The following is a 27,575-nucleotide window of genomic DNA, read 5'->3' on the forward strand; positions in this document are numbered from 1 at the left end:
ATCAGGTGCTCCGCATCCATGTGAATGATGAAAAGTGGTTGTTGTCTGACACTGTGTGCTAGACTATCCGCATTTGATTCTATATTTACTAAATTGTATATTAAGCTAGACGTCGGTACGCGTGGAATGTCTATTTTTTATAAAATCTATTGTTGATTTATAATTATTTTTATATTTTGCAATTATTTTTATAATTGTTTACAATTGCTTTTTATTCTTAAAAATTATATTGTAAATAATTATTTTTCATATTTTTACAATCAAGTTCTTATTTGTTTTTTAGAATTATAATTTTGTCAGAGATATCTTAATGGTAGGGACTATAAGAATATTTGTTCATTTATTTTCAAGAACAGTTAATTTTTTTTGAGTTATTGTTCTGATGTATTTTTAATTTAATTTAATGCATGGGTGGACATCAAATCTCTGATCGAGTTCAGTTTATGTCTATTCAAATATCCTATCGAGTTTAGTTTATGTCTACCATTTAAATTGTGTTTATTTTATTGAAATCTAAATATATTTTAAGATCTTCAAATTCCAAAATAAAAGTAATACACATATATATATATTATATTAATGTATAACTAAATAAATAAAATTATCGTGGAAATTATTTTAGTTTGAATATTTGAGTGGAAAACCATTAAATATTTTAGTTTTTTTTGAGTCTTTTTTTTTACTTATTTCAAATATTTACTTTTGACTATTTTTAGATACTTTCAGGTATTTTAGACAGTTCCAAGTATTTTTTTTTTATTTTAGATATTTTGGATTCTATACCTTAAATTCATTATTATATCTTTATATATAAAATTATGATAAAAATATTTGGGCACAGAAAGATATATATATATATATATATATATATATATATATATGAAGGTCGCTGGCGGCTCAGAGGGAAATATGTGATCAGTAGGGTAAATCCTAGGGGTGTTCAATCCGGTAAAACCAAACCGATAAAAATTGAACCGAACGAAAATAGAGAAAATGGTTTAGATTTGGTAGTACCGAATAAACCGAATTAGTGTTATTATTAAGAAACCGCAGTATATGAATATGGTTCGGTGTATAAACTGATCCAACTGAATAAACCAAAGAAACCGATTAACTAAATATAATTGTATACTTATATATAAAATTTAAAATAAAAATAATAATATATACATAATTGATTTTATGAATATGATATTCATACTTAAACATTGATTTTAATAATTTTTTTTATTTTGTTTTAAGTTAATTTTTTTTTCTCACTTTCATCAAATTAAATAAAACATGATTTTTAATTTTATTGGTAAATATTTGTGCTATATGTTTTCTCAGAAAAAAACATGTCAAAACACTGATGACAGCTTCCATAAAGAAATGTGTACTATAGTGGGACAATACGCCTTCGAGCTCAAACAAAAGAATTGATAATATGTTTAAGCGTTTCTTGACTGGGAATTCTGCAACTTTGGAAGCCTGGAATATTTATGGCCCCTATGTATGGACGAAGCATTACTTGTAGAGTGGCAATAATGGCGACACAATGACGGTGGTTAGCCAACTTTATGCAAATTCCAGTTCTTGTCTATGCCAATATCAAAGAAGCTTCATACGTAATATGATTAAAAAATTTGTGCGGGTCTATGGTGTTTCTGTTTAATGTTCTGCTATGAAAACGATTGGTTCCGTAAGGAAGCTAGTTGGTTGTGGTATGGCTTGGTAATTTAAGGGAAGAGGCTAGGTGGATTTTTTTTTGAAGTACGGAGGTTGGTAACTCCCCCTACTGAGATGAGCAATAAAGTTCTTGCTGAAGCATGAACCTTGAGTAGACGGATGATTGTATGCAAAAGAAGAATATCCATGACTGCAGGATTTGCAAAATCAGTGAAATCATAGGCTGTCAACTCTAAACCAGATGCATCCATTAATTTAAGTAATATATATGCCCAAATGTTCTTCTCGTATTTAACATGAAAACAACAACCAACCATGGGGTGACTGATGAATCAATGCACTGAAGTTGGATATGAAATCTTGGGGACACACTCCCAGCTATTCCAGTCACTGTATTGTTGGTAGTACGTTTGTTTTTGAAGGAAGTAGCCTTGATGTTGCTATCAAGTAAACTGCTCGCATATCCTAGCATTTTTTCACTTCTGTAGCTTTCTCTCTTGCTAGAGCCACTACGCTTTCAGGGAAGTTAGCAAACTCAGCCACATGGATCCCAAAGCTCTGGTCACATGCCCCTGGTTCAACCTAGCCAGACAAACATAGACATCAAAACATTATATTTTAAGATTTGTAAGAAATTCAAGATTCAGCAAATATGAAGCTTTTTTGGGGAAGAACCAGATGCTGTTTGGTTAAGGCAAACCTTGTAAAGCACGGTGAGTTTGCGGCTTTCTGTATCAATGTGTGCACTGACATGGAAGTTTGCAACACCAACGATGTTACCTGCAACCTCAGAGTTTGCTTGAGCCAAGGCAGTAAGTTGATGGAAGTGAGTAGCAAACAGAGTAGGAGCTTTCTTCACTTGAACCAGACGCTCACATATAGCCCATGCTAGACCTGATACATTCACCAAGATAATGTTAACAACAAATCAACACAAAAACGAAATAAAAGAAGAGGCGTTGCAGTTAAAACTAACCAAAACCATCATAGGTTGATGTTCCACGGCCCAATTCATCGATTATTATTAGTGATTTATCGGTAGCTACTTTTAAAAATCAAAGCGATTTCAAGCATTTCTTGCATGAAAGTAGACACTCCAGGCAGCTAAAAACATGAAAGTTAAAAAAAAAACTTAAAAGAGGATTTACACAACTCAGCGGTTTCAAAAACAAAGAAGCAGAGAGCTAAACTCACTTGGCAATCGCCTGCTCCTACATGGGCAAAGATACAGTCTCTGATGGAAACTGAAGCTTCATCACAAGGAACAAAGGAACCAACTTGAGCCATCAGTACAGTCACACCAACCTGGCGAATGAAAGTGGACTTCCCTCCCAAGTTAGGCCCTGTTATTATTTGAAACCAACTCTCTCCTCTCATCTTATGGATCCCACATAAGCTCTCCACGCTTAACGTTCCTAGCCTCCCAGTATCTCAGCAGTCTAGCTTCCACAACCGATGAACACTTCCAGGTCTTCAAATAAGAAAAAAACACCCTGGAGATGGTCATTGAGAGAGATGAGTAGAAGATCGAGAATAAAAGAGATAAGTAGCAGAGAGATCTCCAGAAGGGGAATACTAACCTATTTATAGCGGAGATTTCGCCGATGGAAACGACGCATTGAAGGGCTCGTTTTGGGCGTCTGTATTAATGCCATTAAAGTCATTACAGAGAGATTGAGAACTATCGATTGTCATTCTTGCGGAACACAGACTCAAATGAACAAAAGATATAGTTAGGGTTAGCGCTTTTGATCTTTCTTTTTTTTTTCTTGGTCAAGCGCTTTCCGATCTTATTCGCAGGCCATAACTAACGAAACAAAGCCCATCTGGGCCCAAAGAAATTAAAAAGAAGCCCGTACGTAACTAAATGAAACGCATCGTTTCGTTTAAGGCGGACAGATGTCACTTCCAGAGTGCATGAATTAGTGACGTGTCATCCTCGCTGGCATGCCCGGGAGTGATTGAAAGTCTCTTTTATATATAAAGATACTTCCTCCGTTTCATAATACTTGATGTTTTGTAATAGTGCATAAAGATTAAAAAAATTACATTTCCCTAGAAAAATATTTTAAAGATATAATTTTAAAATCAGTTAACCAATTATAAAAAAGACTGTAAAATCTAATTGGTTGAACAGTTTCCAATAAGACTACATAACATAAATATATTTTTTAAATTTTCTTCGTGGGAATCATTATGTTATTTGATTGTTGTACTTGATTCACATATTTGCATAGATATTTGTGATAAATGAATAACTATATTTTTATTATTAGTAAATAATATATATTTATTATATAATATAAGAAAAATGAAATTATTTACTTTAAAAAAAATTTGTCTCATGTTGGAGACTCAGTTATAGACATATCATATTCGAAGGAGAGATTTTTACAGTTATCAATCTTCTTAACGGTCAAAAAACAAATCTGAATATCAAAAAAATATCTCATACGATCTCTTTATGGAATAACTGCTCTGAAGAAATTGAATTAAAGCATAAAAAATGACTGGAAATGGATATGCAGATGTGTTATCTAAGTGAGCTTTACAAAGTACTATTCATAGTTCATATATCATTTATGTCCATCCTATTTTTCTGTCCATCATTTCTTAAACATCTTGAAATAACTCATGCTAATTAATAATAAACTTTTGGCTGGCAAAAAAAATCAAATTTGTCTAATTATCGCTTAAATATTTTATTAATATTGTCTAAGAAGATTTCAAGTGATATCATAGTTTAGTTTTTTTGTTAATTTTTTGAGTTTTTTGTATTTAGGATTTTTTTTTCCATATTAAGCTTCTATTTCTTTCACAGAATTGATATATATATATATATATATGTCATAAAAATTATCATCAAATCAGTTTTACTTATTTATTATTTTGTTTTTAATGAAAATATACTTTTTAAATAATTTAATTAAAAATAAAATTATATATTAATTTGCTGTATTCAAACAATTTGATTGATTTAATTAATTTGCTTTGGTGGATAACTTAAAAAGTTTTCGTATGAATCGGAGAAAGCAAGCTTATGTTGTTATATTATATTTATTTGTGTATATAGAATCTATATATAATGCTAGTGTAATAAAGAAAAAACATTATCTTTTTTTGTAACTTGAAAAAGATACATTATTACAATTTAAAATTAATAAAAATTGAATAATATGGTAATTAAATATTCGTAAATCTAATTGTTTTTTATCTTGTTTAGTTGGATTCATGAGTAGAAATCGATAGGTTAAACAAATGTTTCAAAATTTGTTGTATTATTGTTTTGTCTATAAATTACAAAATTTATTGAATTGATATATTTAATTATTGCACTCTTAAATAATATTTTATTAAGACATTAGAGAACTATGTTTTGAGTTGTTTTGTCAAAATTATACAAAAATCTATGCTTTTTCATATTTGTCACGAAAATTTATATGTTAAACTTATTTTTACAAAATTCTTAACTTTGTCACGAAAAACAAAAATCTATGTTTTTTCATATTTGACAATGTTTTCACACTTTCAAAGAATATATTAGCTTAGTCACTTACTTATTTTTTTTTTACAAAACAAAGTATCGGAGTCTTGAAAGTTGAATTCATATTATTGTAATTGTACATAAGAGTTTGTGATTACATAATTAATGATTCTTGTATATGTGTACAAAAAAGTTTCAATGGCTTAGTGGTAACTGTCATATATTTATGACATACTAACCCGGGTTCGATCATTTCCTTCGCATTGTTTTTTCATTTTTTACGAAAAATAAATGAGATGACGTGAAAACTTCGGGTTCTCTGATTTGTTGATTTTCCTATTCTACGTGGACACCCTCTCCTTGGCTTATATCCCCCTTTTAGTATTGTATTTTTTACGAAAAATAAATGAAATGACGTGAAAATTTTGGGTTCTCTGATTGGTTGATTTTTCTATCTTACGTGGATACCCTCTCCATGGCTTATATCCCCTTTTAGTATTGTATATTGATTTTTTGATATTTTGTCAAAATATTGATGTCTATTAGACTTTACTTTTCCTTTTTCGAGTCTATCCTAACTGATCAGATACAAAAGTTCAAAAAAAAAAACAACTCGACCGAACTCAAGTGGTTCTTATTGATCACATACCGGAACATAGTCATACCAAATAAAACTTCTGAACGAATCCGATTTTTCGGTTTAATCTGAAACAAATCTAGTGTTACTCTGAAACATTGAAAAGCCGAATGAATCTTCTGAACCTGCTGCTACCAAAAAGTTGAATGTGAAAAAAAGAATTACGAATCAACACGAAAGATGACTTGAATGCAAAAGTTTCGGTTTTGGGTTAGTCTGAAATAAATCTAGATGTTAGGCCTATCTGAGATTAAAAACACACTTGGACTGCTCTCCCCTTAACGAAATCAAACAACGACGTTGACAAAATTAAAACGAACAATCAAATGTCTAAAACCCTTCTCTCTCGCATCAAACCCCTCACCACTCCTCCTCATTCTCCGATCACTCCCAAGCTCAAAAAACAAGTAAGCGACACCGTACACCTCCTCAGAACCAATCCAAACTGGTCCAACCTCCTCGACGACCAACTTGTCGACATCTCTCCTTTCGTTTTCGATCGAATCCGCGACGACGTCGAAGCCGGGGTCAAGCTCTTCGATTGGCTATCGAATCGGAAGAAAGACGAGCTCTTTGCAAATGGGTTTGCTTGTTCCTCGTTCCTAAACCTCTTAGCGAGACACAGAGTCTTCAACGAGATCGAATACGTATTGGGTAATCTCAGAAAAGAGAATGTGAAGGTTACTCATGAAGCTCTGAGCCATGTTCTTCACGCTTATGCTGAGTCCGAGCGTTTGGATAAAGCTTTGGAGGTTTATAATTATGTAATTGAATTGTACGGGACAGTGCCTGATGTGATTGCTTGCAACTCGCTGTTGAGTTTGTTAGTGAAAAGGAAGAGACTTGGAGATGCACGGAAGGTGTATGACGAAATGCGTGAGAGAGGTGATAATTACAGCACTTGTATATTGCTCAAAGGTATGTGTAGCGAAGGGAAGGTAGAAGAAGGTAGGAAGCTGATTGAAGAGCGATGGGGGAAAGGTTGTGTTCCGAATATTGTGTTTTACAACACCATCATTAGTGGATACTGCAAGATGGCTGATGTTGAGAACGCGAGTCTGGTTTTCAAGGAGTTGAAGTCCAAGGGGTTTATGCCGACTTTGGAGACTTTTGGGGCGATGATTAATGGGTTCTGCAAGAAAGGGGATTTCGTGGCGAGTGATCGGCTTTTGAAGGAAGTGAAAGAAAGGGGTTTAGTTGTCAGTGTTTGGTTTCTGAACAATATTATGGATGCTAAGTATAGGCATGGTTTAAAGGTTGAAGTAGCTGAGAGTATACGGTGGATAGTAGCTAATGGTTGCAAGCCTGATATAGCAACATATAATATTTTGATCAATCGTTTATGTAAAGAAGGTAGGATGGAAGATGCTGTTGGGATTTTGGATGAAGCTGCAAAGAGAGGGTTGGTTCTGAACAATATAACCTATGCCCCTCTAATACAAGGTTATTGCAGAGTAAAAGAGTATGATATTGCTTCTAAGTTGCTTCTGCAGATGGCTGAGAGAGGTTGCAAACCAGATATAGTTACGTATGGGATTCTTATCCATGGTCTTGTCGCTTCAGGTCATATGGATGATGCAATTAAGATGAAAGGTAAAATGATAGAGAGAGGAGTTTCACCGGATGCTGCCATCTACAATATGTTGATGAGTGGGTTGTGTAAGAGAGGTGGGTTTTCATCTGCCAAGCTCCTCTTCTTGGAGATGTTAGACCGGAAAATTTCACCGGATGCTTATGTGTATGCTACCCTCATAGATGGATTCATCAGAAGCGGTGATTTTGAGGAAGCAAAGAAGGTTTCCTCTCTCTCAATTGAAAAGGGTGTGAAGGTTGATGTCGTGCACCACAACGCTATGATAAAGGGGTTTTGCAGATCCGGAATGTTGAATGAGGCATTGATGTGTATGAATAGGATGACCGAAGAAAGACTTGTACCTGATGAGTTCACTTATTCCACAATCATCGATGGGTACGTGAAGCAACAGGATATGACTACCGCCTTAAAGATTTTTCGAGACATGGGTAAGACCAAGTGTAAGCCAAACGTGGTGACTTACTCATCTCTTGTTAATGGATTTTGTTGCCAAGGAGATTTCAAAAGGGCTGAAGAGACTTTCAAAGAGATGCAATCTTGTGGTCTTGTCCCTAACGTTGTTACCTACACAACGCTCATAAGAAGTTTTGCTAAAGATGGTAGTACACTTGGGAAAGCGGTTTACTATTGGGAGCTAATGCTGAGAAACAAGTGTGTGCCTAATGAAGTTACCTTCAACTGTCTGCTTGAGGGGTTTGTGAAGAAAGAATCTGGAGAAGTTGTTTCTGAACCAATGGGGTCTAACGAGGGAGAAAGATCTCTGTTTCTTGAGTTTTTCTATAAGTTGAAATCAGATGGGTGGTCAGACCATGCTGCTGCTTACAACTCTGTCATCGCTTCTCTATCTGTACATGGAATGGTGAAGACTGCTTGCAGGTTTCAGGATAGGATGGTGAAGAAAGGCTTCTCTCCTGATCCTGTTTCGTTTGTTGCTATATTACATGGTTTTTGTGTGGTTGGGGATTCAAAGCAATGGAAGGACTCAGTCTTCTGTAATCTGGACGAAAAAGATCTTGAAGTGGCTGCTAGGTATTCACTCGTTTTAGCGCGACACTTTCCTCAAGCAGTGACCTCTGAAGCCTCAAGTATGTTACATTTTATGGCTAAAAACACAGACACCAGAAAACCTGAGAATTATAGAATCTGATTTGCAGAGCCGGTCTTGGATGCAAAGCACATCAATCATGTGCTAACGATCACTTGGTGTTCGGTTGGTTTTGTTTCTTGAGCTATTTGTCATATGTAGTGGGTTCGGTTCTTCTAGGCCGCTTTAATTTTTCTTATACGTTCTTTTGCTACATTTTTTTGTAGAAACGTGGTAATTATGACTGTACTTAAACGACAAAAGAGAGTTAGATCATTAGATCGTCAACTAAAACCAGTTGCAATTCAACTCTTTTCCATAGTGAGGTTCTCTTTCTTTTTTCAGTGTTCCTTTTTTGTTTTGTTTATTGCAATGAGTTATGTTTGTAAGTTGTAAAGAGGGTACAGATTAGGAAACTGAACCTAATTAATTGTTAAATTTAGCCATGGACAAAAAAACCGGAACCAAACGAAATACCCAGAACCGAAATTGGACTAAAACTTTCAAATACCTGAATAGTTTCTATATTTCAGAATCTGAAATAACCAAACCAAACCGGAACAAACCAAAAACCGAACGATACCTGAATATATAAAATTATTAGTTTTATATACATATAATATAATTAAATATATATTTACAATATAGAAATCTATTTAAATATCCAAAAATAGTCAAAGAAAACTAAAATTCAAATTATCATAAAATATCTAAATTATCCAAAAATATTTAGATATTTTTATCCAATATATCTATAGTAATTTAATCCGAAATATCCTAGACTTTTGTCTGAATTATCCTAATTGTTCAAAGTTTTACCCTAAATACCCTATTTAACCTGGATTGTCCGAACTACCCAACTACCTAAAATAACCGTACCCGAACCAGGAGGGCTCTGCTGATTTGCTGCTGAATGAAGACAAAAGACTGATCTCAGGATTCTATTGTTTTTGTATTTGCAAACAGGAGCGTTTCTCAAAAGTCGATACTCAATAGTACATGAACAAAGTGTTCTTGTTTAGAAACGTTGTGTCAACTAAAGAATGAAGTAAGAAAATAATCTTACTATTTGCCAACAACTAAAGAAACGTTGTGTCAACAACTATTCCCCGCTGATTTGCTGCTGAATGAAGACAAGAAACTGATCTCAGGATGTACACTATTGTTTCTATATTTGCAAACATGAGCGTTTCTCAAACAAAGTCAATAGTACATGAACAAAGTGTTGTTGTTACAAACGTTGTGTCAACTCAAGAATGAAGTAAGAAAATAATCTTGCATTACAGCTCAAATTCACAGAAGCAATCAGGCAAAGCAAAACCTCTACCGATTGCAAAATCGTTTTTATGAACTTCCCAAAGAGCACTCTTCAGCTCAGCGCCTCCAAGCCCCTGAGAAGTGAGTTCCGCAAATGCCTTTCTGCTCAGGAACAGAGTGTTATGCATCCCTTTATACGTTCGCATAGCTGCAACTATCTTATCCATGTTTCCAAAGTAAGTAGCCACGTACGCGTCACTGCTGATGGAGACATGATAGTCCAACGCAGCTTTTGTGTTTCCATGCATTCTGGTGAAATCCTCTCGGTTAAGTAAAGCAGACTTTGTGTAGACGTTTGTGTAAACGGACGTGAAACCTTCCATCTCCATCAGATCGTCTCCAGCTGCTAAGTATATGTTTGTGTTCGTTGGGACGTTGAGTGACTGCAGCATCAGAGCTGTTTCGTTGGGAGTCAGAGGGCATTTGCCTCGCTTCCTCCAGATCTGAGCTAGCTCTCCTGTCCATGGCTTCCTGTCCACACGAGCGGCTTCAATGGCGGAGACGGATGAAGGAGAGAGGTTTTGGTATTCGCATTGGCTGTACGCTACCATGTCTGGTTCGAATCTGAGGTGAAGAGACAAGAAGGGTTTGGCGATAGCATCGAAAAGCTCGATGGCTTTCTTCTCCAAGGAACTGGTGAGGCGTAGAGCTGAGTAACAAGCTTGACATAGAGTGGCTTTTGCATACTGGGGATACCTGGAAACACATTAGTGTAAGAAACTTGACAAAGAGAAGATAGACTAGAGTTAGAAAGTCACCTGTCTCTACGTTGGCTCATTGCTGGTGTGAAAGAAATGTAATGGTGTTCCAACAAAGATGGAAGAACACTCTCAATGTAATCAAATTGACCTTTCCTTTTGCTACAATCTACTCTGAATGGTTCTTTTGATTCAATACCTTTTGGTAGCTCTTTTACCACGTTGATAAAACCACTCATCTTTTGGATGAAGTAGTCTACATCAAACACATCTGCAAACCCACTGCACCAAGAGCATCACTGACGTTTTAATCATCTTTACTTGATCCAAACAACAAAACACATGAGCCTAACCTTGACTCGTTCCAGTACGCAGCCACCTCAAACTTTGGTAGAACAAGTGTAGCGTTCAGCAAACGAGCAATCCCAACACCATCACATAGCTGCAAGCATTATTATCACATCATCAACCAATACAAGTTAAACACATTCAGTAGACTCTCATGCTTTCGCAGATGTACTTACATCGCGTCTCATCTGATTGAGGCCGCCATAGCAATCAACACGGATGTATCCATTAGTTTGAGCTGGTAGAGCTGCAGGATTTGAACAAAAAACCAAAGCAGTTGTCTGCAATGAAGACCCATCACAAAGCTCAGAGAAGTAAACTCTCACTAGTCACTACAAGTATTCTACATTCTACCCAACTAAGAAAAAGTCTTCTCTTTTGTTACTGTAACCACATAACAGACAAGAACCTATCAATGGAACAAAATTAGGGAAAACTGTTTTCAACTCAAAAAAACTTAGGAGAATGATAAGACAAGAGAGTGCATACGAGTGAGATGTCCTTGTAACCACCATTTGCAAGGCCTCCACTCCATTGTCCTCTTGACACTCCATATTACAGAACCACCCCTGCAGCAGACAATCACCAAATCAAATATTACTTGAAGAAAACTCATGTAAGATTATACTGATTTTTGTCCATCTTTAGCACGCAAAAAGACAACATTTTGAATGCTACCCAATACTCTAATTGAAGATTAGGGAGACGAAACACTTACAGTGATGAACTGGAAGGTACCGGAATCTGGAGGAAGTGTGGCGAGGGAGATAGAATGATAATGACGAGGAGAAGAGAGAAAGTTATGACGAAGACGAAGAGTGGCTTCACCGGAGATGCAATCATTTGATGGGTTTTTCAAATTCAACTCTTCAGATCGGAGCTTGCAATAGTGTATCAGATCTATTAAAGCTTCGCACTTTCGTCGTCGGTGGCAAAAACTCTGTTTCAGCAAAGAAACTCTGTTTTACAAACCTTCTTTTTCATTTAAAAGGTCTCGGTGAGAGAGAGAGACGATTTTCAAAGCGATTGGAGATTCTGAAGGCGACGACTCTAGGGTTCGATTTCCTATGGATTCGGCGTCTCCGCCGGGTCATATCAACTCTCCGATGAAAGTTGAGAATGATCGGAAGGAGGTTCAAGGGTTGGATTCGTTGAAGAAGGGTTGAAAGGTGGATCAAGTGAGATCGGTAGATTCGAAGGGAGCTTCATGGGTTGAGGTTGTTCAGGAGAAGAAAGTTCTGAAGAAGTACGATGTTGATGTATCGAGCAAGGATGGCATACACAAGGTGGAGATTCCGGATGAGGTCTTGGAGAATTCTACTCCGCTTTGGGAAGATTTTGTTGTTGGCAAATTTTTGGATCTAGCTTTTCACGTTGCTAAGGTCCATATGGTTCTTAACAAGATTTGGAAGTATGGTGACTCTACAACAAAAGTGGATGTCTATGAGGTCAATCCCACAACGATGAGATTCAAGGTCTCGAGCCAAAAAGCTAGAGAAAAGATTTTTCGTCGGGGTATGTGGAACATCGCATGCGTTCCAATGGTTGTCACAAAATGGACACCGAGATCTGAGGAAGAGAAACGGGAAGAGGAAGCGATTCCTATGTGGGTGCATTTGGAGAAGGTTCCACTCCATATGTACTCATGGGAAGGGATCAGTTTCTTCACAAGTACGGTGGGTTATCCGGTAAAGCTACATCCAGAAACCGTTGCTTGTACGAATCTAGAAGTGGCTAAGGTGTTTGTGAAAGTGGATGTCTCTAAGCTTCTCCCGAAAGAAATCACTTTCTCAAATGATAAGAAGCAATTTACAGTGAAGTACTATTACCCTTGGTTGCCGACTAGATGTAAAACGTGTGATAAATGAGGCCATGGTGAAGCAGTCTGTGCAACTAAAGGAAAGAAGCGAAAGGAGGATAACCGGGTTATGGTGCAAGATAGTAGTGTTGTGAAAGTGGTTCATTCCTTGAATGAAGTGTCTGAGAAGGAAGTTGTACCAGAAGTGGAAAGTAATGAGGAAATAAATAGTCTGTCTATGGTAGAAGAAAGTATGCAGAGTGAAGATAAAATTGAGAGAGTTAGTAACGGAGTAATGGAACATGAGGAGGGCAGAGGTGGTGGGGAGAAAGTGAAAGCATGGTCGCTAGTCTCTCCGGAAAAAATAGGAAGAATGTATGTGTCACCTACGAATGATTCTGAGATTCAGATATCTGCATCTAAATTCTCGATTCTGCGTATGAATGAAGAGGAAGAGGGGGAGATAATATCTGATGAACAACGCCAGGAAGATACTGAAATGGATGATGAGGATCTGATAGAAGAAAATGTTCTGGAGCAGCAAGTTAGAGAGGAGGTCAAAGCAGGGAGAAGAGGTCGGAAGGCTAAGCCCCTGGATGCAAATCCAGTTAAAAGCATAAGGTCTTCTCGACAAAAACACTAAAATGGCGAGCTTTTTCTGGAATGTACGCGGATTCAACAAAAATTTGAAGCAATCTGTAGTACAAGAGTGGGTAAGAAATAATAATATGTATTTTGGGAGCATTTTGGAGACAAGGGTGAAGGAGAATAAGGCGGGTGGTATTTTAAAGAGGGTGTTTAAAGATTGGTTTTATTTGACTAACTATGAGCATAGTCAAGGAGAGAGAATTTGGTTGGTTTGGAAGGAAGATGTTTGTGTGACTCCGGTATTCAAGACAGATCAGTTCATCACCTGTTCAGTTTATCTACCAGATCAGGAGGAGTTCTTTTATACATGTGTTTATGCAAGTAATTTGGCTGAAGAAAGAAAGGAGTTGTGGGCTGATCTTTGTCACCATCAAGATTCTGCATTGTTTCGCAGCAAGGCTTGGATCATTGTAGGTGATTTTAATGAGATTCTGGATGCTACGGAGAGTTCGGGTTTTGATAGTCATGGTAGAATATCAAGTGGGATGAGAGATTTTCAAAGGATGGTTCTGCATTGTAATCTCTCTGATATGGGGTATCAGGGTCCTTTGTTCACATGGTGTAAGAAGCAGGAGGAAGGGGTAATTTGTAAAAAACTGGATAGAGTTTTTTTGAATGATGGAGCTTTGTTGAGATTTCCAAATGCGTACTCAGTCTTCGAATCTGGTGGCTGTTCTGATCACATGCGATGTAAGATTCAAGTTCTTCCTCCCAAAGAAAAGATGAAAAGGCCTTTTAAGTATGTAAACACGGTGGAGAATTTGCCAAGCTTTCTCCCGATGGTAAAAAATTATTAGGACTCCACTCAAAGATTATTTCACTCTACTTTTGCAATGTTTAGGTTCTCGAAGAAATTAAAGAATCTGAAGCCGATTATTAGAGAGCTAGGAAGGGAGAAACTGGAAAATCTTACAAAGAAACCTAAGGAAGCTCATGCTATCTTGTGTGAGAAGCAGAAAGCTACTCTTATTAGTCCAAGTAATATCTCTATCCAAGAGGAAGCGAAGGCTATGAGAGGTGGCTCTTTGTTGCGGGTTTAGAAGAAGAGTTTCTTCAACAGAGAGCAAAGCTACACTGGTTGGAGAAGGGCAATCAGAATAACAAGACTTTCCACAATGCTATTACATCTCGTCAGGCACAGAACTCTATTCGAGAGATAAGATGTCATGATGGTAGTATTGTTACAAATCAGTCTGAAGTCAAAGCTGAAGCAGAAAGGTTTTTCTCAGAGTTTCTTAACCAGTCTCCTGATAATTATGAGGGCACCTCTACTGAAGAGTTACAAGAGATGATGGATTTTCGTTGTTCTGTGGAGGATTGTAGAATGTTGGAAAAGGAGGTTACAGAGGAGGAGATCTGTAGGGTGCTGTTTGATATGCCATCAAACAAGTCTCCTGGTCCAGGCGGTTACCCAAGTGAATTTTTTAAAATTACTTGGCCGATTCTTGGATAGGATTTTATAGTTGCTGTCCAGTCAGTATTTCGATATGGATTCCTCCCCAAGGGAGTTAATTCGACGATATTGGCTTTGGTCTCCACGAAAACAGACTCAATGGAGATGAGAGACTATAGACCTACAGCATGTTGTAATGTTCTCTATAAGGTGGTGTCGAAAATACTCGCCAACAGACTCAAGCTGCTTCTCCTGAGAATCATTACAGAGAATCAGTCAGCTTTTATAAAAGGGAGACTCCTTATGGAGAATGTGCTTCTTGCATCAGAACTAGTCAAGGATTATCATAAAGAAGATGTCTCTCCTAGATGTGTGATGAAGATAGACATCTCAAAGGCATTTGACTCAGTACAATGGGCTTTTGTACTACAGATTCTGGAGGCATTGGGAGTTCCTGAGAAGTTCATTTGATGGATCAAACTATGCATCACTACTCCTTCGTTTTATGTACAAGTTAATGGGGAGTTGGCATGGTATTTCCAAAGCGTAAGAGGTCTGAGGCAGAGTTGTTCACTCTCCCCCTATCTATTTTTCTTGTGTATGAACGTTTTATCACATAAGATTGATAAAGCTGTGAGGGAGAAGAGATTCAAGTTCCATCCTCGCTGTCAAGCTCTTTCTCTAACTCATCTCTGCTTTGCAGATGATCTTATGGTATTTGTAGAAGGCACAAAAAGGTCTATTGAAGGAGCTTTATCAATGTTTGGGGAGTTTGCTAAGTGGTCAGGTTTGAACATCAGCATTGAGAAGTCAACTGTTTTCATGGCAGGAGTTGTTGAGGAAGAAAGAAGTCGTATTTTGAGAAACTTTCCTTTTCCTGAAGGTAAGCTCCATGTTCGCTATCTGGGGCTCCCGTTGATGACTAAAACAATGAGTAAGCAAGACTATGTTCCTTTGGTGGAAAGAGTTCGTAGCAAGATCAGCACATGGACCTGTCGATTTCTCTCTTATGCCGGTCGGCTTCAGTTGATTACTGCGGTGCTTATGAGTATAGTAAATTTCTGGGCTGCGGTTTTCAGGCTTCCTAGCAAGTGTATGAAGGAGATAGAACAACTCTGTGCTTCTTTCCATTGGTATGGGCATGCACTCAAGTCTACTCGAGCAAAGGTAGCGTGGAGTGATATAAGTAAACCAAAAAATGAAGTTGGTTTGGTGATAAGAAGTTTAAAAGAGGTCAACAAGGTCTATGGGTTGAAGCTTATCTGGAGATTGTTGTCTGGAGACTCACTTTGGGGCAAGTGGATAAAGCTTTATTTGCTTAAGAAGAAGAGTTTTTGGGAAGTAAATGCTAGAAGTCAAGTTGGTTCCTGGATGTGGAGGAAGATATTGAAGATGAGAGATTTTGCAAAAAAATTCTATCACAAGGAAGTGGGTAATGGACGTCATACTTCGTTTTGGTTTGATAAGTGGTCAGAAAAGGGAATGTTGTTTGATCTTTTGGGTGATAGAGGCATTATTGATATGGGCGTGAGGAAAGAAGCTACTTTGGAGGATGATGTTTGGTGTATAAGGAGGAGAAGAAGGCACATAGATGTTATACTTAATGAGATAGAAGCTGAGTTGAGATTAGTAAAGGAGAAGATGAGACATAACGTGGAGGATAGTAATAAGTGGAAAGGAAAGTCAGGTTTTAAAGAGAAATTCTCAACTCATGAAACTTGGATGTTGCTTAGAGAAGCTTATGGTCAATGTCCTTGGGCAAAAGGTATTTGGTTTTCTAAGGCGACGCCAAAGTTTTCGTTCATCACTTGCCTAGCACTGTTAAATAGGCTTGCTACAGTGGACAGAATTGCTAGATGGAGTTTGGGAGTTGATACATTGTGCGTACTTTGCAAGAATGCAGCAGAGACTAGAGACCATTTATTCTTTGATTGTGCTTACTCTTCTCAGCCTTGGGCGCATCTCACTCTTGGTATTCTTCGAAGTGACTACTCTATTGATTGGGATGCTAATGTGTCACTGATATCAGACAATTCTAGGGGTGTGAAGAGCACTTTCTGCGTGAGATATTCATTCCAAGCCGCTGTTTATGCGTTGTGGAGAGAAATGAATAGAATTAAGCATGGCGAGAAGCCTATGCCCATTACCATGCTATAGAAGCTTGTTGATAAGGGGATAAGGAATAAGCTTAGTCCGGGAAAAATGCAGAAGGGAAGAGGTATATGGTTGAGGGTCTCCAATATTGGTTTGAGACTAGAGTATAAATTTTTTTTTCCATGTTAGGAGTTTGTAAGTTCTTAAGTAAAGGATGAGAAGTTGTAATTTCATTTGAAAATGTCTATACTTTTACGTAAAAAGACTTTTTTGGTGAACAAAATTTAACATTCATTAAAAAAAAAAACTCACATATACTTCAAAAAGTGATTTATGGTCAAAACAAGAGGCGAGCCTTTAAATATTATGATCCAAAGAAAAACCGTTACAAGGATGGTCGAATATGGAGAAATTACAGACAAAAATAACACCATTCTAGAAGATATACTGCTACTGTTACATGAACCACGGTGAGAGTCGAGTCTCTTGTCTCTAAAACAACAGAGTCTAGTCTTTAGGCAACATTTCTCGCCATGTTTCTCCCATAAGCTCAGAGTCTCTTGTCTTTGTTTTCAGAAAACGTTCCTCACCATTGATCAATCCAAGCTACTCCCTTAGCCTATCCAAATCTCTTTAACTTTTATTATTCATATGTTTCTCTTTCAAGCTCAGAGTCCTCATCTTCGCTTCCTTCACTTCTACGTCCAACTCTCCTCCTCCTCCCTCTCATCTCAACCGCCATTTCTCTAACCTTACAAGAACTGCTCCTCTCCATCTTCCCTGCCAAAACATCCACAACATCCATCTGCCCCCATCCCACAAGCCTGTTCCTCAACATCTCAACCGTCGTAGAATACGGCGGAATCCCATCATCAACCATCATCTCAAAGTACCTACAAGCTTCCTCCAGCTTCCCTTTCTTCCTCACCAGCCCATGGATCATCACGGTATAAGTAGCAACCGCCGGATAAAACTTCCTCTCGCTCATCCCTTCCCACATCTCCGTGGCGCGGTCGAACCTTCCAATCCTTATCAGCAGCTTGAGAACCATGTTGTAAGTGTGCCTATCTGGCAAACACTTTGTTCTGTCCATTCTAGAGATCAGATTCGTCGCTCGGTTCACCTCGCAGTGGTCGCAGTGGTATGCCATTATCGAATTGTAAGTCCAAGTGTCCGGATCAGCTCCTCTCTGAACCATCTCATCCAACATTAAATAAGCATCATCAATCTTCTCCTTCTTGCATAGCGTCTTTATAATATGGTTGTACGTGTACACATTGGGTACAAGCTCGTACCGTTTCATTCGATCGAGAACCTTATAAGCTGAATGAACATCGTCCGCGTCGCAGTACGCGTGGATGAAAATAGCGTAGCTGTACGCGTCCGGCTCGAGCCCGACCTTACCCATTTCTTGAAACATCTTATACGCTCCGTCGACATCCCCGGACTTGCACAGCGCGTCTAAAAGAGCGTTGTACGCAAGCAAATCAACTTGGCAGTTTCTATCGAGCATTTCATCGAACACCTTGCGTGCACCCGACGCGTCTCTCACTCTCGCCCAACCTCTCACTAAAATGCTATACGTCTTCGCGCTCGGCGCGAACCCGTAACAGTGTTTCGCCTTGTCGAAAACCTCCTGCGCTTGTTCGACATGCTTTCGATCGCAAAGCGAATGTAGAAGCTGGTCAAGATCATCAAAACTAGGCTTAACCCCAAACTCAACCATTCGATTAAAAGCTCGAATCGCCTCACTGGGTAAGTTAGCTCTGCTATAAGCTCTAAAGACGATCCAAAACACTTTAGGACCGATCTCAAAGTAGTTATACTCTCCCGCTTCGATCAAAAAGTCCCAAAGCAAAGCGAACTGCTTGCTGCTGCCGAGAATCTCGACCAAAATGTGGTAACTTTCCGAGCTGGGTTCGAAACCCGGGACTCGTCTCGCCCAGAGGAAGAATCTGTGGGCGGGGAAGCCGAGGTTTTTGCAGCGTTTCAAGACTTGTTCGATTAGGTTCGAGGAGAGTTTGGGAGAGTAGACAGTGAGGGTGTGTTCGAGGTCGTCTTTGGGGTTACGGTGATCGCTTAAAACGCGGGAGATTTCGTTTACTAGCTCTGGTGGTGGTGGTGGTGGTGGTGGTGGGTCGTGTGGGAGAGTGGAGAAGAAGAAGCGTAATGAATTGGGTTTAGGGGGTTGGTGAAGAGTGGCGCGGACAAGAGAAGAAAATGTTCGAATCGCCATGTTTGTTGTGTCTGGACACGAATACAATCTGGATATTTAAACTCGGAAGCGATTAATATACAAAGCCCATCAAGGTATCTGTATATTATATGTTGGGCCCAAGACTTTTGTTCATTATTGATGCTATTTCGATCGTCATGTCTCTTCTAGTTAAGAATTGTGTTTCAAGTTATTCCTGATGCGGCGTGGGACAAAGGACAGCGAAAGGCGGGACTCGCATGGATCTTCACAGGGCTACAGAATCCAGCACAAGATCGAGGTCACACAACACAAGATTTCGTCAATTCCCCACTAATCGCGGAGGCACTAGCAGTCAGATCAAGCCTCTGTATGGCGGCAACAATGAAGCTCTCAAAGCTCAGGGTTTGCTCCGACAGCTTAACGCTCATAGCAGCAATCAACAACAAACAACAGATGAAGGAAATTGTGGGTATCGTCAGAGATATTCAAGAAATCTCCTCTGAATTTGATTTTATCGTTTTTTCTCATATTCCACGCAAGAACAATGAAAGAGCAGATTCTTTGGCTAAACAGGCCCTTAGAGCTGTTTCGGTGTAATCCCCACCTAGTGGGCCGACTTTGCCTTTTTTGAGTTTTAATTTAAGTATGTTTAGTGACAAAAAAAAAATGTTATCAAACAATGTTTGTCCTTTTTTTCCTTTTTTTTTTTATCAACAAACAATGTTTGTCCTAGTATGGAAGTTTACAACTTAAAATTGTATTTTTGATTTTAGGAGAACTAGAAAGTTTATCGTACAAAATCATTGGAAAACTGATCCACCAATACAAACAAAAATAGGGTTTAAAAAAAAAGAATGTAAGACTTTCACCAAATAAAAAAAATTACAAATTCTGTTATTGTATATTTGATATCTTTTTATGGAGAAATTAAAATTATTTCGAAAAAGTTAGTTGTTGGATGATGCATTCTGAAAACTTGTCCACATTCAAACAAATAAAATATATTTATATATTAATTAATAAAAGGAAAAATTGGAAAATTGGTCGCTTTGAACTTTGATTTGTCACAATAGGATTTGTAAAAGATGTTTTAGGAAATTAGGATTTTAATTCCTGTAAATACCATACTACCCTTAATTTTGAATTATTATTATAAATTGTAATTTTCATAATTAATTTTAAATGTTAAAAATTAAAAAAAATTAAAAAAAAAACAAAAATTTAAAATAGACAAAAGGGAGACGTGGCCACCCATATACCCTAATTTATTTTTCTTCTTGTTTTCTCCACCGTAGAGTCATGGCTCTCTTCCATGGAGATTTAGGGTTCAACGGAGAGAAGCCATGATCTTCGTCGGTGTTTCATATGTATGTAGTCTCTAATCTCGTCTCTGTAAACACAACAATTGGTTCCGGGAATGTGACAAGCCATACCTATTTTTACACATGTAAGTCCCATCACGCGTTGGTTCTCCAACCATATAAACGTAGTCAAAACTGATTCTTTGTGTTTTGTCTTCTACTTTCTGCTGTGTCTATTTTTCGGTTTTATGCATGATAAAACCTGGTTTATATACTTGTTTTTCTGACTTTTTATGGTTTATTGCTGCTCATCAGGTTGCTGATTATGTGAATACTACAAAAGAATCTCTTCTGATGAAGATGGCGTGGGAGATGATGAATTTCATGGCGTGGGAGATGATGAACCCTGAGTACAAAAAGGTATTTTTGCTTTCATCCTGTCTTTGATCTTCTTGATTTCTGCTAATTGTTATGTTGACGTTCTTGTTAATGATACTTACATTTTCTATCGATTATCACGAAATGAAGAGGAAACCTACAGCAGTGAAAAAGAAAGTAGCTATTAGTAAGACTGCTGCTCCTCCTAGTAAAAAAACTTCTGCAACCACAAGCCTAAGCAATGCAGAAAGCGAAAAGAAAAAGGTTAGTGCTACTCTTCCTCCAACTCGTTTCCTGTTATAGTTTGATATATCTTTGGATCTTCTTTAGTTTTTCATGTGTAGCTAAATTTCTTGTATCTTCTTGTGTACAGAGACTTAGTGCATATATCAATTTGGATGTCTTGGATAAGCTATTTGATGATGTAAGTTTACCCCCGTCTCTCTAGCGTTATCTGTCACATTATCTAGCCTCTTGTTTCTTTGTGTAATCTCTTATGTGTATTCACTTCTGTGTAGGAGAACTCTCCAAAGATGACTAAGTTAGAGAACCAGTTGTTGTTGGTGACCAAGTGAAAAATTCACAGCAAAGCAGCGAATACGAATGCCCTTTGGAACCTGAGGGTTCTGAAGAAGATGCACCAGAAGAAGATAAACCAGTCTGGAACAAAGATTACAGTACTGAAGAAGCTAATGGAGGAGAGGACGAATTCTATGGCGGAGCTGATCTTGAATATGAAAATCAAGATGAAGCAGAATATAATGAAGATATTATTTGGTAATCTCATCTTACATTGTGAATTGATCTTAACAACATTGATTATTATTACCTTTTTGACAAAAATCTATGAAATTACATTCATCATCTTTCCCAATCTAATAAATGAAAGCCTTCCACACCGTTCAAAAGAGTGCATCTATATTTTGTTGTCCTCTGCAGATAGATTCTTCTCTCAGGATTTTGCAAAACATTTTCTATTTGGTACTGTAGTCTGCGAAGGTGAAGTAGCATGAAAAAACTTGGTTTTACAGTGCCTCTTGTTCTCATGGCTTGGCTTGGTCTATGATGAGTGTGGAACGTTAAGTTTCATCTGAATCTCATTCTCAGGATTATCACGTAGCTCCTTGAGCCCATTCACCACGTTTTGAGCTAGATCTTCATAAGCTTTTGATACTACAGAACCAGGTGAAGAAACAACCACACGAACACCTTCATCTGACCCTTCCCTAATCTTCATTTCCAGTGGAATTTACACAAACTATATCTAGTAAAGCCACATAGAGAATGTACAACACTATAACATCGGTTTTGGCTTTAGATTATTTACCTCACCAATGAGTTTCAAGTCCTTCTTCGCAGCCATTTGCCGTGCCCCTTCTTTCCCAAATATGAAAGAAGCTTCGTTACAGTGGGGACAAACGAAGCAACTCATGTTCTCCACAAGTCCCAAGATCTATTACAAAAGTGCAGAAAGGTTAAGAAGCTAAGACAAAATTAGTAGTAAGGACGGTATAGATGGCCACTGTACAGGTACTCTAACTTTGTCGAACATGGAGATTCCACTATTAGCATCCGCAAGCGCCACATCTTGTGGAGTGGACACCGTACAGGTACTCTAACTTTGTCGAACATGGAGATTCCACTATTAGCATCCGCAAGCGTCACATCTTGTGGAGTGGACACAATCACAACACCTGTAAACATAAGCGCACACTGAGTAAACTAAACTACACACACGACTTGTCTAATCTTAACAACAACTCAGATATGTATTATATATACCAGAGAACGTGACACACAAGGTAGTAGACGAATCCCTCTTTGCATAGCCTATAAAATTAGATGCTTGCCGATCATTGGTGATAATAATTAGAGAATTCCCTCTTTGATTCAACAACGAATAACTGAACTCGGCATTAACAACATTATGGTCCACCCCATAATCCTCACACACCATCATCTTGAGCTTCTCCAATGGAGTATTAGTTTCTAATGTTACCATTCGACCACGTCTTTCTTTGTCTACTACGAAACTCCACTCTTCACTGCAACTAGACATCCATTCACGAGATTTAACATAGATTAGAACCATGTTGTATTGATAGAGAGAAGAGATGATTATGTGGATGAAGAAGAGAGAACACACAAAAAACGAAGAGAAAAAGATCGTGGGAGAAGGAGAAAAACGTGGGAAAAAATATTCTATGAGATATTTAGGGAAGATTTAGTTTAGATTTAGGAAACATCTTTAACCGAATATGGAAGTTTTCATATTTTCCAGATTTTCCGTAGAATATATATCCTAGCTAACTCAGAACACAGTAGAGTAGATGTGAAACATATTCTTCCTTAAGCGCCACATAAGGTAAAAGATAGAACATGTTATGACACAAAATATAGATAAGGTATATCATTGTGTTGTGGCTATATGTCGTTATCAAGCTGTAGATATACTGAAGACATCTTTCTTGATTATAACGTTTCGAAATATAGCTTTGTTAGAAAATATAAGAAATGCTAGTTTACGTTGTATACCCAAGATATAACTATGTATAAAACTTAGTATCCAATTTCTAGACTAAGTAGATGACCAGAATGAGTATTCTAACTGTAGCCAGAAGATAAAATAAAATATGATTCCACTTTAAAAAAAAATAACTTTTAAACATATATATTGTCATACTTATGATTCCAATAGTTTTCATATTTTTTAACATTTTTAATATTCAGTTTACTATTTTTTTCCATAAAAAAAAGATAAAATATGTTCAGAATTGCCCAAAATATCAGAAGTACTATTGTGATAAATAAAAATTCAAAGTGTATCATTTTTCCAATTTTCCCAATTGGTTATATTCGCTTTTTTTTTTATTTAGTTATCAGTTTCCATTGTTAGTATAGTAGTTCAATGGTGACTAATCTTATATTATTTGTTATTAAAAGTATCTAATATCAATGTATTAATTGACCGAAATAATCTGCCATTCATGTCCATGTTTTCGTCAGAATGTATGTCTATTATTTTCATGTCCATCCCGACAAAGAGATATAACAAATTGCACCATACGAGTTTTGAAAGATTCAGACGGACACGAGTAGGATGTGATATTACAAATTATCTGTACAATGTAGGCACAACAAAGATTTCAAGTTAACTTCTTGACATGTTAACCACAAAGGGTGACCAACCAACATAATAAATTTCTTATAAGATATTTGAAATATTTTACCAAATGAGGAGGAGAATTCTTGAAAAGTCCGACTCACATATACGATAATATATAATACATAGTCTTATTTGATTGCTAATTGGCGAAGTAGTGCAGAGTTTCATCAGAGCATGTATTAATCACTTTCATAGAGCGACAAAGAATACAGCAATATAATACTCAAGTCTCAAACGCACGTATAAATATATTTAAACTAGGTTTTATTTGGTAATTGACCTTAAATTTTCCAACAACCGTTATTAGACATCGGCAACAAAACCAAAACGTGCAAGTCAGTCCATGTCAAGACTAATAAACAGACAGTTCATATATAAATATATACACACAAACCCATTTTCAAGAATCCACTTTGAGAAAAACTTGAAAAATGGGAAAAGATCTCAAGAGTTTGGTTAGATGCATGTACACTGGGAAGCTCAACGATAATGTGAGGAAGCTAAAGATCGCAACCGAAGAACTCAAAGATATTGGGAACAGCGTGATGAAAAGGGTCAAGATTTGTGAAGAGCAGCAACAGATGAAGCGGTTAGACAAAGTCCAATCATGGCTTAGACAAGCCGACATTGTTATAAAAGAAGCAGAAGACTTGTTCTTGACGTCTTCTTCTTCGAGCCAAGGGTTGTTATCTTCAAGCCACAAGATGGAGAAGAAGATTTGCAAGAAGCTGAAAGAAGTTGAAGAGATTAAGAGCAGAGGTATGTTTGAGGTTGTTGCTGAAAACGTTGGAGGTGGAAGCGGCTCCACGGTTAAGACTAACGATGAGGAGACAGTAGGGTTAGAGGCGGTTTCTGGTTTGGTTTGGAGGTGTTTGACGATGGAAAACACAGGGATTATTGGGTTGTATGGTCTGGAAGGTGTTGGAAAGACTACGGTTTTAACTCAGGTTAATAACAGGTTGCTTCAACAGAAAGCAAATGGATTTGATTTTGTTTTGTGGGTGTTTGTGTCTAAGAATCTGAATCTTGAAAAGATTCAAGACACGATTAGGGAGAAGATTGGGTTTTTGGATAGGACGTGGACGAGTAAGACCGAGGGAGAGAAAGCTGCCAAGATCTTTGACATTTTGAGTAAGAGACGTTTTGCATTGTTTCTTGATGATGTTTGGGAAAAAGTTGATCTAGGTAAGGGTTCTAAACCAGTTATTTGTGGTACAAGAAAAAGTGTTTATATTATTACTCGTGACACAAGTTATTTGTTTGTTTGTTTTGTACAGTGAAAGCTGGAGTTCCACCTCCGGATGCGCAGAACCGATCCAAGGTTGTGTTCACAACTTGTAGTGAAGACGTTTGTAAGGAGATGAGTGCACAGACGAAGATTAAAGTGGAGAAATTAGCGTGGGAGCTAGCTTGGGACTTGTTTAAGAAGAATGTTGGAGAAGATACTGTGAAGAGCCACCCGGACATAGCAAAGGTGGCTCAAGAGGTTGCAGCCAAATGCGACGGTCTTCCTCTGGCTTTGGTCACCATTGGTCGAGCCATGGCCTCCAAGAAAACACCACAGGAGTGGCGTGACGCTTTATACATCTTGAGTAACTCTCCTCCTAATTTCTCAGGTACACAATTTTGTAAACTTATCAAACTTTTTTAGTCAGTACATATTTTGTATAATTGGTTTTTACTAATTATCATTTTATTGGGTTGTAATAGTTCTCAAGTTACTGGACAGGAACTAGGTGAAGAAATATTGAGATGATATTCTATTTTGGAGTGTTTAAAGTTACTGGCTAGGTTTCTTTTGAAGAAATTGTTTGATTTTTGTTTTAATAATTGTGTATTTATTTTGTAATTTTCCCAACTATTTTATATATGAATGAATGTTCTATTGTCAAAACAACAACAAAAAAATCTAATTGACTCCAATTTAGTGAAACAGAAAATGATTATATCATGTCTATGTTGAGAAAAAAACATAGACGCATACACACAAAAAACAGAGGAATAAGAATTCGAAGATGTTTTTGTGACAGCCAATGATTTTCCAAAACATTTTCTTGAATCCTGATATTTTAGATTTTTCATAAAAGTAAGATTTTACTGTCAATTATATTTTTCATTAATACAATAGTATCTTTAAGTACCAATCGTTCATTAAAAATATAATTATTATATTTATCAAAATAAACGGACGTTTCAACAATATAATGGTGAACAAGCAAAGTAGCAAACCATAATATAATGATTTATATAGGATCAAAAACGTAAGCTAATCAAGCTGGACTAATAATCCATTGTTTTTTCTTTCTATAAATTAAAAAGAAATATGATATTATTTTACGATCATAAGATAAATAAAACCCTTGATGAGTGAGACACGTAATAATGTCTATGTTGAGAAGAATAACATAGATACAAAAAATTCAGAGAACAAATAGAGCAACCAAAACACAAAGAATAAGTTTTTGTTTATGTTGAGAAGATCAGGCCAACGTTTTCTTAAGCAACTCCTTTTAAAGATTTTTGGAGCTAGGGTTGCTCGGGTGGGTCGTGCCGGCCGGGTTGCTAGGGTTGTTAGTGGCCGGACTCATTCCAAGAGTATTCTTCACAGCGTCCGCTGCTCCTTGTGCCATATTCTTCACTTGTCCTCCTGTCTGCACTCCAAATTAACAGTAAATATGTTATAAAATCATGGCTATATCATTTATTTAAAATAATGAAATGAAGTAATAATACCTGTTGGATGACATTGGAGGCCTGAGAAATTAGGGAAGGATTATTCTGATCATGTTCTGCGTGTGAGTGTGAGTGATGATCTGCATTCTCATCCATTGCGTGTGATACTTTGTTCAAGTACTCTTCCTTCTTCAGCTGTAATTAAAAAGTATAATTCATTTGAGAAAATCCCATTTAGAAAATTGATTTATGGTCAAAGTTTGAGAAATTAGAATAAAAATGTTAAGTTCACTTCAACCCCCTAATTTCGGGTCTCAAATATATTTTCGAAAAATGTAAATCTTATATATATAAAAAATAAAATAGCACAATATGATATCAATAGATCAACGCGGTCGTGGACATCCAAAAAGACTTGAGCGATCTGTGGCTATGCCTATATACAATATCATTCGAAATTTTCCTTTTGTGTTTGTATGTTTACCTGAACTTGACCGGTGGCTTCTCCGGCCTTGTGGCTTAGTTCTTGGTTCGACGACATCTTCTTTTGGATCTGTGGATATTTAGATTGTAAATTTGTGGAATACTTGAACGGATTAATATGGTATTTATACAATTGGAAAGTTTTATTATAGTAAAACCCTGGATCTAAGCATTCCACTGACACGTAGAAAACAATTTGACGATTGATATGACCAAATTTTGTGGAGACGAATAGTTTTAGCCTTTTAGGACGTATTATCCTAAGCGTTGCTTGGTCAAGGAGTGGAGGAGTATCGTCTGGAAATAGGAAGGTCTAAAACCTTTTTTTCCGGTGACATTTGTTTTCCACAGGAGACATTATCGATCATGATTAAATACATCAATTTTTTAGAGCAAAAAAAAAAACGTCCAAAAATAAAAATACAAGAATTGAGCATTATTTTGTTAATATAACTTACAAAAATATTTTGTTAATATAACCAAAAATTCATTATCTAAATAAATTCTGAAGTCTTACAAATAAAACATGCATAGCAATGGTGGTTATGTGAACAAAAAAGATTGCAACTATATCCCCTATATATTATTTGATAAGCATTACAACTTCTTTTTGT

The 27,575-nt window shown here is 37.0% G+C and overlaps 5 protein-coding genes, 1 long non-coding RNA gene and 1 pseudogene across 8 annotated transcripts; 3 read left to right on the top strand and 4 right to left on the bottom strand.

Moving 5' to 3' along the window:
* Nucleotides 1-1,892: 1,892 nt before the first annotated feature.
* LOC106404621 lies at nt 1,893-3,491 on the bottom strand. The gene is made up of 5 exons (XR_001281038.3): nt 3,249-3,491; nt 2,863-3,161; nt 2,645-2,772; nt 2,369-2,562; nt 1,893-2,250 (listed from the first exon to the last, which is right to left on the bottom strand). It is a non-coding gene; the product is annotated as an uncharacterized LOC106404621 (long non-coding RNA).
* A 2,115-nt stretch (nt 3,492-5,606) lies between these two features.
* On the top strand, nt 5,607-8,811 carry LOC106402886 (pentatricopeptide repeat-containing protein At1g52620). The gene has a single exon (XM_013843698.3). It carries the CDS (start codon nt 6,116-6,118, stop codon nt 8,528-8,530), a length of 2,415 nt encoding a protein of 804 aa, XP_013699152.1. The 5' UTR covers nt 5,607-6,115; the 3' UTR covers nt 8,531-8,811.
* A 798-nt stretch (nt 8,812-9,609) lies between these two features.
* On the bottom strand, nt 9,610-11,788 carry BNAC06G05460D (O-fucosyltransferase 13). 2 transcript variants are annotated; one of them, XM_013843464.3, is made up of 6 exons: nt 11,549-11,788; nt 11,320-11,399; nt 11,007-11,077; nt 10,836-10,924; nt 10,543-10,764; nt 9,610-10,480 (listed from the first exon to the last, which is right to left on the bottom strand). In XM_013843464.3, exons 1-6 carry the CDS (start codon nt 11,671-11,673, stop codon nt 9,748-9,750), a joined length of 1,320 nt encoding a protein of 439 aa, XP_013698918.1. In that variant the 5' UTR covers nt 11,674-11,788; the 3' UTR covers nt 9,610-9,747. The 2 variants fall into 2 exon arrangements, with proteins under 2 accessions (XP_013698918.1, XP_013698919.1); XM_013843465.3 differs by having other exon boundaries at nt 11,007-11,111; nt 11,549-11,772.
* Nucleotides 11,789-17,110: 5,322 nt separating this feature from the next.
* On the bottom strand, nt 17,111-19,656 carry LOC106404680 (pentatricopeptide repeat-containing protein At1g52640, mitochondrial). Its single transcript, XM_013845378.3, has one exon. It carries the CDS (start codon nt 18,997-18,999, stop codon nt 17,407-17,409), a length of 1,593 nt encoding a protein of 530 aa, XP_013700832.1. The 5' UTR covers nt 19,000-19,656; the 3' UTR covers nt 17,111-17,406.
* An 869-nt stretch (nt 19,657-20,525) lies between these two features.
* LOC106404181 lies at nt 20,526-21,527 on the top strand (annotated as a pseudogene).
* Nucleotides 21,528-24,196: 2,669 nt separating this feature from the next.
* LOC106405392 (probable disease resistance protein At1g52660) lies at nt 24,197-25,891 on the top strand. 2 transcript variants are annotated; one of them, XM_013845952.3, is made up of 3 exons: nt 24,198-24,990; nt 25,083-25,421; nt 25,516-25,891. In XM_013845952.3, exons 1-3 carry the CDS (start codon nt 24,237-24,239, stop codon nt 25,539-25,541), a joined length of 1,119 nt encoding a protein of 372 aa, XP_013701406.1. In that variant the 5' UTR covers nt 24,198-24,236; the 3' UTR covers nt 25,542-25,891. The 2 variants fall into 2 exon arrangements, with proteins under 2 accessions (XP_048616431.1, XP_013701406.1); XM_048760474.1 differs by having other exon boundaries at nt 24,197-24,990; nt 25,083-25,891.
* A 228-nt stretch (nt 25,892-26,119) lies between these two features.
* LOC106405363 (late embryogenesis abundant protein 7-like) lies at nt 26,120-27,228 on the bottom strand. The gene is made up of 3 exons (XM_022704089.2): nt 26,963-27,228; nt 26,539-26,673; nt 26,120-26,456 (listed from the first exon to the last, which is right to left on the bottom strand). Exons 1-3 carry the CDS (start codon nt 27,017-27,019, stop codon nt 26,316-26,318), a joined length of 333 nt encoding a protein of 110 aa, XP_022559810.1. The 5' UTR covers nt 27,020-27,228; the 3' UTR covers nt 26,120-26,315.
* Between the last annotated feature and the right edge of the window lie 347 nt (nt 27,229-27,575).

The sequence above is a fragment of the Brassica napus genome, chromosome C6 (assembly GCF_020379485.1).
Source record: "Brassica napus cultivar Da-Ae chromosome C6, Da-Ae, whole genome shotgun sequence".
NCBI lineage: Eukaryota > Viridiplantae > Streptophyta > Magnoliopsida > Brassicales > Brassicaceae > Brassica > Brassica napus.

Bases quoted from the DNA above. Each gene is read 5' to 3' on its own strand.
- LOC106402886 (XM_013843698.3), top strand. From the start codon at position 6,116: ATGTCTAAAACCCTTCTCTCTCGCATCAAACCCCTCACCACTCCTCCT.
- BNAC06G05460D (XM_013843464.3), bottom strand. From the start codon at position 11,673: ATGATTGCATCTCCGGTGAAGCCACTCTTCGTCTTCGTCATAACTTTC. The intron at 11,078-11,319 runs GTATGCACTCTC...CAAATCCTGCAG, and splicing joins GTTACAAGGACATCTCACTC to CTCTACCAGCTCAAACTAAT. The intron at 10,765-10,835 runs GTTAGGCTCATG...CTCTTGGTGCAG, and splicing joins GCGTACTGGAACGAGTCAAG to TGGGTTTGCAGATGTGTTTG.
- LOC106404680 (XM_013845378.3), bottom strand. From the start codon at position 18,999: ATGGCGATTCGAACATTTTCTTCTCTTGTCCGCGCCACTCTTCACCAA.
- LOC106405392 (XM_048760474.1), top strand. From the start codon at position 24,237: ATGGGAAAAGATCTCAAGAGTTTGGTTAGATGCATGTACACTGGGAAG. The intron at 24,991-25,082 runs GTAAGGGTTCTA...TGTTTTGTACAG, and splicing joins TTGGGAAAAAGTTGATCTAG to TGAAAGCTGGAGTTCCACCT.
- LOC106405363 (XM_022704089.2), bottom strand. From the start codon at position 27,019: ATGTCGTCGAACCAAGAACTAAGCCACAAGGCCGGAGAAGCCACCGGT. The intron at 26,674-26,962 runs GTAAACATACAA...TTTTAATTACAG, and splicing joins AAGCCACCGGTCAAGTTCAG to CTGAAGAAGGAAGAGTACTT. The intron at 26,457-26,538 runs GTATTATTACTT...TTTGGAGTGCAG, and splicing joins CCTCCAATGTCATCCAACAG to ACAGGAGGACAAGTGAAGAA.